The sequence below is a fragment of the Salvelinus alpinus genome, chromosome 19 (genome assembly GCF_045679555.1).
Source record: "Salvelinus alpinus chromosome 19, SLU_Salpinus.1, whole genome shotgun sequence".
Classification (NCBI taxonomy): Eukaryota; Metazoa; Chordata; class Actinopteri; order Salmoniformes; family Salmonidae; genus Salvelinus; species Salvelinus alpinus.
In genome coordinates, this window is record NC_092104.1 from 5,762,647 (window position 1) to 5,771,176 (window position 8,530).

An 8,530-nucleotide genomic window follows, 5' to 3' on the forward strand; every position below is an offset into this window, starting at 1 on the left:
GGGTTTTAACCAAGCCCAGCCCTGCTCTGATATGTGTCACTGACTATTACCAATGTGCTATCGTCAGAATGATGGTTGAGAGATTTCCACTTAAAAACGAAATAGATTCACTGTTGCTATAGAATACATTCCAACGGGTAGGTTTAACAAAGCAAATGAAATGTGACCCTACTTTGTCACTCATTATATCATCAATGATGCTATTTAGGCCCAAATAGCATTTGGGCCTAAATAAAAACCAAACGTTAAAGAATGGGACTCAGTGACTCAGATAGAACTGTCCAAGCAGTACACACTTTAAATGTTGATGTTTGGTTGCGTTGTAAACCCAAACGCAACTCAATATTGCTTTTGTAATCCCGTAAATAGACTAAAGTTAAGTCTATCTGACAAACTAATGTAACATTTACCCTTAAAAGGAGTAACACCCCCACGGCCACATTAAGGTTACTGTAACTATGCAGTTCTTCTTCTGCGATCATATAAAGCGTGCGTGTCTCAGGTCGTCTCAGGTCGTCTCAGGTCGTCTCAGGTCGTCGCAGGTCGTCGCAGGTCGTCTCAGGTCGTCTCAGGTCGTCGCAGGTCGTCTCAGGTCGTCTCAGGTCGTCGCAGGTCGTCGCAGGTCGTCTCAGGTCGTCGCAGGTCGTCGCAGGTCGTCTCAGGTCGTCTCAGGTCGACGCAGGTCGTCTCAGGTCGTCTCAGGTCGTCGCAGGTCGTCGCAGGTCGTCTCAGGTCGTCGCAGGTCTTCTCAGGTCGTCGCAGGTCTTCTCAGGTCGTCGCAGGTCGATGGCAATCTTCTCAATAGCTGTAATGATCGGTCAGAATCTCAGACAGCATTGATCACTTTAGCGCCGTGTACTTTTAATGTAATCTCAACTGTAATCCAGGTCCTTTGGTTTCTGCTATTAGATGAAGACCAGTGATATCACATTCATCTGTTGTGTAAATAAACAACATATCGGACATTGTATTCCCATTGGAATTTGGTTGTGCTATTAAATGGTTGAAAACGGAGTGATAGACATTTGGGTGACGACTAAACCAAAATAAAATCGGACATTGTTTTTTCATTGGAATTTGGTTGTGCTTGTAGATGGTTAAAAGCCTAGTGATAACACATTAGAAATTCAACTCACTTTTGGCCGTCTTTTTGAGTGAATGAATATAAATTGTAATCTCATTGATCAACGTCAACCAAATATTACCCAATTATCGACTTTAAAATGACATGGTGTGGCTCAGTGGGGTGCCTCTAAAGCCAACACTTAGAGGCAGGGGTCAGGAATTAGGGAGAGAACATGGGGAGAGAGAGAGAGGGGGAGAGAGAATAGGGTTAGAGAGAGAGGGGGAGAGAGAATAGGGTTAGAGAGAGAGAAAGGGGGGAGAGGGAAAGAGAGAGAAGTGGGAGGGAGAGAGGGAGAAAGAGGGGAGAAAGAGGGGAGACCAAGAAGGAAAGGGCATGGACACACTGCATTAAGTGCTGTAAGCTCCAGATGCTGTGTGGGCTGACAACACGTGTGTGTGTGTTTGTGTGTGTGTGTGCGTGTGTTTGAGAGTGTGTGTGTGAGAGTGTGTGTGTGTGAGAGTGTGTGTGTGAGAGTGAGAGTGTGTGTGTGTGTGTGTGTGTGTGTGTGTGTGTGTGTGTGTGTGTGTGTGTGTGTGTGTGTGTGTGTGTGTGTGTGTGTGTGTGTGTGTGTGTGTGTGTGTGTGTGTGTGTGTGTGTGTGTGTGTGTGTGTGTGTGTGTGTGTGTGTGTGTGTGTGTGTGTGTGTGTGAGAGTGTGTGTGTGAGAGTGTGTGTGAGAGTGTGTGAGAGTGTGTGTGTGAGAATGTGTGAGAGTGTGAGTGTGTGTGTGTGAGAGTGTGTGTGTGTGTGTGAGTGTGTGAGAGTGTGAGAGTGTGTGTGAGAGTGTGTGTGTGTGTGAGAGTGTGTGTGTGTGAGTGAGAGTGTGTGTGTGTGTGAGTGTGTGTGTGAGAGTGTGTGTGAGTGTGTGTGTGAGAGTGTGTGTGTGTGTGTGTGAGAGTGTGTGTGTGTGAGTGAGAGTGTGTGTGTGTGTGTGTGTGTGTGTGTGAGAGAGTGTGAGTGAGTGTATCCTCTCCTGCCCCTGGGACTACAAACCTGTTTAATACCTGGCCAAGAGGCTTCTGCCTCTGCATGCAGGTAACCGGGGGCAATGGGACAGGAAGTGATGCGGGGGAAGCAGCCGAGCGTGCCATTTGTGGAAAGGGAATATTCTTTACCCCATAATTCTGGTTCTGCCATTGGTTGTGCAAGTCGTGACAGGGATTAAAGGAGTATAAAGCACACCAGACTCTCACTGTAATCCACACTCCTGAGGAAGAGACAGTCTGAGGACTACCACACACCACTGGACGGCCACACTCTTAGAAAACCACAAGATGTCAGGACCGAAACAGACAGTAACGGGTGAGTGTCCTGCAACTAACTAACTGTCTGTCTGTCTGTCTGTCTGTCTGTCTGTCTGTCTGTCTGTCTGTCTGTCTGTCTGTCTGTCTGTCTGTCTGTCTGTCTGTCTGTCTGTCTGTCTGTCTGTCTGTCTGTCTGTCTGTCTGTCTGTGTTTTCTTTACCACAGCACTAACACACCTGACGAAACCTACACAACTTCCCAACAAGCCCTTCATTAGGTCCCCGCAGGTCCGTTAGTGCAGATAGAGCAGATAGAGCAGATAGAGCAGAAATGAGCGCCCTCGGGGGATCCCCCAGAGAACTGAGACAACCCAGACACAGCTGTATATAGTGTGTGATGGATTTATCTATAGAGATATACTGTAGTAGGCTATACATCATTTAACTGTAAGGCTTTGAATCTACACAACGTAGTATGGTCACTCCCACAGGAGGCTGTTGAGGGGAGGACGGGCTCGTAATAACGGCCGGAACGGAGCGAATGGAATCAAACACCTGGCAACCATGGAAACCATGTGTTTGATGTATTTGATACCATTCCACTGATTCTGCTCCAGCCGTTACCACGAGCCGGTCCTCCCCAATTAAGGTGCCACAAAAAAAAGTACCTTTTTTTTTGCAACTTGACTCTCTGCCAACACTTTACAAATGCAACCTGCCGTCTAGCCTAATCACTATCTGACAAGTGGTCTGGACAGGCGCTGGCTTTCACCTGTCCAATCACGTTAGATCAGGAAGTATTGAGGTTGTTTGAGAATTAGATTTTTTGAGAATGTCTGTTGTTAGAAGAATTCCAGAACAATGTTCTAGACGAGATACTATGTAATGACAGCAGTTCTAATGGCGTGTGGACAACCAGTCATAATTCTTCTCTTCTTTTCCCTCCATCTCTCCATTCCACAGCCTTCTCCACCGCTCTGGTTGCAATGCTGCTCATCCTCTCCACAGTGACCCGGTCAGCAGAAACTTCAGACAACCTTCGACCAACACAATGGACCCTCAGCCTGGACCTTGCAGAGCCCACGCACACTATACTACCTGTAAATGGTGAGTTTAACAGCTACTTTTAAAGAGGCTGCGTTTACACACGCATCCCAGTTCTGATCCGTTTGCCCAATTATGGGCAAAAGATCAGATCTGAATGGTCAAAAGACTGCCTGTAAAAACAGGTATCCTGAATAAAGTGGAAGGCCTTCCTTTTGTTGATGGTTGGAAAATGGTTGCTACAGGTTTTACCGTCACAACAAAACAGAGCCTTCCAGTTTGTTCAGGATTCAGATACCTGTTTTCTAAAGATCACCTGCGCCCCACTTTGCCTCGACTGAATGTAAGGGTTAAGGGTTTTTAGATTTACAGCATCAAATCAAATGTTATTGGTCACGTACACGCGTTTAGCAGATGTTATTGGTCACGTACACGTGTTTAGCCGATGTTATTGGTCACATACACGTGTTTAGCAGATGTTATTGGTCACATACACGTGTTTAGCAGATGTTATTGGTCACATACACGTGTTTAACAGATGTTATTGGTCACGTACACGTGTTTAACAGATGTTATTGGTCACGTACACGTGTTTAGCCGATGTTATTGGTCACATACACGTGTTTAACAGATGTTATTGGTCACATACACGTGTTTAACAGATGTTATTGGTCACGTACACGTGTTTAGCCGATGTTATTGGTCACATACACGTGTTTAACAGATGTTATTGGTCACATACACGTGTTTAACAGATGTTATTGGTCACGTACACGTGTTTAGCCGATGTTATTGGTCACATACACGTGTTTAACAGATGTTATTGGTCACATACACGTGTTTAGCCGATGTTATTGGTCACATACACGTGTTTAACAGATGTTATTGCGGGTGTTACGAAATGCTTGTGTTACAGGAACCGTGCATACGTGTGTGTGTGTGTATGTCCGTGTGTGCGTGCGTGCGTGCGTGCGTGCGTGTTTGTGTGTGTGTTTTACCCGGACTGCACTATGCTTTTTTGTAGTAGGGACAATAAAGCTATTTTCTGATTGACTGATTGCAGGGAGTCATGTGGAGGAGCCTCGTGTTCTGAGGATGTCAAAACCCTGTAAAGACGAAGATGCTGACTACTGCCTGAACGGACAGTGCATGTACCCCCCTGACAGCGATACCCCTGCCTGCACGTAAGAACACACACACACACGCACGCACGCACGCACGCACGCACGCACGCACGCGCACGCGCACGCGCACACACACACACACACACACACACACACACACACACACACACACACACACACACACACACACAAAATGACCTGAACTTTGTCTGTGTGTAGGTGTGACGTGTCCTATAGCGGCCCTCGCTGTGGTCTGTTGACCCACCAGACGGCGCAATGCAAGTTTTCCACAACAGAGGAGGTGATTGGCATCTGTGTGGGCGTGGCCTTGCTTGTCTGCTGCCTCGCTGCCGTTCTCTACTGCTGCATCAAGAGAAGGTACCCACACACACACACACACACACCGACGCACTGCCTGTCAGGGGCTAGAGAAACATGGGAAGAGAGAGAGAGAAGGAGGAAATTAAAGAGAAGGAGAAAGATGAAGAGAAGGAGAAAGATGAAGAGAAAGAAAGAGGAATACATTGTGACCGTTTCAACAGGGTCGAGTTGAATTCCTTACTCTATCAGATAGAAATGTAATGAGTAGAGCTGACATAATTCCTTACTCTATCAGTTAAAAATGTATTGAGTAGAGCTGACATAATTCCTTACTCTATCAGATAGAAATGTAATGAGTAGAGCTGACATAATTCCTTACTCTATCAGATAGAAATGTAATGAGTTGAGCTGACATAATTCCTTACTCTATCAGATAGAAATGTAATGAGTAGAGCTGACATAATTCCTTACTCTATCAGATAGAAATGTAATGAGTAGAGCTGACATATTTCCTTACTCTATCAGATAGAAATGTAATGAGTAGAGCTGACATAATTCCTTACTCTATCAGAGGAGATAGTTGGGCAGCAGATAGCCTAGCGGTTAGCGGTTAGAGCAAGTTGGGCAGCAGATAGCCTAGCGGTTAGCAGTTAGAGCAAGTTGGGCAGCAGATAGCCTAGCGGTTAGCGGTTAGAGCAATTGGGCCAGTAACTGAAAGGTTGCGGGTTTGAATCCCTGAGCTGATAAGGTGAACATTCTGTCGATGTGCTCTTGAACAAGGCACCCTAACTGCTTCTGTAAGTCGTTCTGGATGAGAGCGTCTGCTAAATGACTCAAATTGTAATTTGAGACAGAACTGTCTTTTGGAAACAAACCCCATACTGTGGGCTGCATTTTAGTCTCTAACATAAATGACGTGCCAGGGGGAATGGAGTGATTTCTTTACTTTGTATAACTTTTTATAATTCTCTGTCTCTTTTATTCTAGGTGTGACAAAAAATATCTTCCCTATAAGACCTACGGTGGCTCGGAGAACTCAGTTTAGTTTGATCCCTCTGTTTCTTTGTCGTCACCAACATCACCATCATCATCATCATCATCATCACCACAATGTCTTCCCATAACAAATTAAGGCTATTTATTGAAATATCTAAAATAAGTTATTATTTTTTTTAAATGTGAGCATGTATTTAATATTTTTTGTAATAAATGTTTTTAAATCGAATGACTATTGTTTGAAGATTTTGTTGAATGTTCTATGAAGAAGTCAACGTCCTTATGGTGATTTACACCATGGTTATTAGTTCTACGCGCACTGTGATCACTTGTTACCTTATTTCACCACTAGAGGTCAGAGTTTTCTTGTTCTGAAATTCCATCCTATTGAAAAGTTTCCTAAAATAGCCGGGACACGATCAGGTCACAATGAAACGAAACAAAGTCTATGTCACAAATGGCACTTTATTCCCTATAGAAGACCTGTTGCTAACAAGCACCCTTTGTCCTGATTGTGTCCACATCCTGATTGTGTCCACAACCTGATTGTGCCCACATTTGTTGGCAGATGTAGACGATGATAATTGTGATCTGACCGTGATCAGATCTTCTTGACCATCACTACATTGTGTCTGGTGTAAACAGATCTGGATGGACAAACCATGTAAATCATTGACAGGTAGAACCATTGACTTGGCATCAGTAATGGTCTTAAAATAAGTCAAATCCATATTATTTTGTAAGAATATCTATCAAATAATTTGCGTAGGGTGAATTCGGAAAGAGTGGGACATTATAAAGTGGGACAGCTTAATGCTGACGACTGTATTTCTTGGTCTGACGAGAGAAAATCAAAACTATCGTTTACTAAACTTTTTTTTTCTGTTTTAATGTTAAGGTTATAAAACTGTCATAAATAAGGCACAGCGTAAAAATTCTGACGTAAATGTCCATACTATATGTACTGGTGAATCAAATACATAAAGTTGCCAATATTATTTGTCAATTTTTTAAAGTCTCATTATTTGTTGGTCCACTTTACCAACCATAACCTGCTAAAGTGGAACAGTTAGAAGTTGCTGTTTTCTTCCAATGAAGGAAATATATTCCGTTTACATTGGGGACCCCCCTGTACTTAGGTTAGGCAAGGCTCCGGGTTCTTCTTCGTCTGCTTCCTCCTCTTCTTCTCTCCTGTTCTATTTTGTCTTCTTCTACTTTTTATTAATATTGCTATTTGAGGGAATTCAGAATAAGTAGAATCTGATCTAGGTTTTGTAGTGTCTAAACATTGTATTAAAATGTGTCTCTTATCTCTCCACGGTGTCTGCGTTGTGATCAGATTAAAATCAAATCAAATTTTATTTGTCACATACACATGGTTAGCAGATGTTAATGCGAGTGTAGCGAAATGCTTGTGCTTCTAGTTCCGACAATGCAGTAATAACCAACAAGTAATCTAACCTAACAATTCCACAACTACTACCTTATACACACAAGTGTAAAGGGATAAAGAATATGTACATAAAGATATATGAATGAGTGATGGTACAGAACGGCATAGGCAAGATGCAGTAGATGGTATCGAGTACTGTATATACATATGGGATGAGTAATGTAGGGTATGTAAACATAAAGTGGCATAGTTTAAAGTGGCTAGTGATACATGTATTACATAAAGATGGCAAGATGCAGTAGATGATACAGAGTACAGTATATACATATACATATACATATGAGATGAGTAATGTAGGATATGTAAACATTATATTAAGTGGCATTGTTTAAAGTGGCTAGTGATACATTTTTACATAATTTCCATCAATTCCCATTATTAAAGTGGCTGGAGTTGAGTCAGTATGTTGGCAGCGGCCACTAAATGTTAGTGGTGTATTAGCTGGTGTGTCTTTGAAGGGGGAATTCGGGAATAAGTGGGACACTTTTTTTGCGTTTCTGTCTTCTGTAAAAACCTCTTTCGACATCTAACCAACATATTATCACAACACATGATACATTTCTGAAATCGTCAAGATGTTTCCTAATCACACAACAACAACAAAAACTAATGTGATGTTTCCTAACATTGTATTGAATTGTCATTGGGGCACAATTAGGACTATAATACGGGTAAACCAGTTGATCTAACCTGCTATTAGGGTGTCTAACCAGCTGTCCCAGTCTACCAAACGCCAACTGAAAATATGGTTTTGACTCAGTGTACACGAGTGGGTGTGTCACATTAGTTTTTGTTGTTGTTGTGTGATTAGGAAACATCTTGACGATTTCAGAAATGTATCATGTGTTGTGATAATATGTTGGTTAGATGTCGAAAGAGGTTTTTACAGAAGACAGAAATGCAAAAAAAGTGTCCCACTTATTCCTGAATTCCCCCTACAAAGATACACCAGCTAATCTGATCACAACGCAGACACCGTGGAGAGATATGAGACACATTTTAATACAATGTTTAGACACTACAAAACCTAGATCAGAGAAGCTTTGTGATTGGGTCATATTGATCAGATGACGAAACTCAAACGTTAACCAAGGTGTAAGCGAGGCTATGATTGGCCAGTGCCTAGTCTAGAGCCCTGGTCAAAAGTAGTGGTTCCATTTGGGATTCATTCAAAGTCATGAAAGATTTGGCGACAAGTTGGATGTTAAACGTACAGACATTACAA

General features: G+C 42.8%; 1 protein-coding gene across 1 annotated transcript; it reads left to right on the forward strand.

Moving 5' to 3' along the window:
* The first annotated feature begins 2,275 nt into the window (after positions 1-2,275).
* Positions 2,276-6,081, forward strand: LOC139544914 (epigen-like). Its single transcript, XM_071352114.1, has 5 exons — positions 2,276-2,426; positions 3,331-3,474; positions 4,475-4,595; positions 4,755-4,913; positions 5,844-6,081. Exons 1-5 carry the CDS (start codon positions 2,399-2,401, stop codon positions 5,899-5,901), a joined length of 510 nt encoding a protein of 169 aa, XP_071208215.1. The 5' UTR covers positions 2,276-2,398; the 3' UTR covers positions 5,902-6,081.
* Positions 6,082-8,530: the final 2,449 nt, after the last annotated feature.

Bases quoted from the DNA above. Each gene is read 5' to 3' on its own strand.
- LOC139544914 (XM_071352114.1), top strand. From the start codon at position 2,399: ATGTCAGGACCGAAACAGACAGTAACGG. The intron at 3,475-4,474 runs GTGAGTTTAACA...GACTGATTGCAG, and splicing joins CACTATACTACCTGTAAATG to GGAGTCATGTGGAGGAGCCT. The intron at 4,596-4,754 runs GTAAGAACACAC...GTCTGTGTGTAG, and splicing joins AGCGATACCCCTGCCTGCAC to GTGTGACGTGTCCTATAGCG.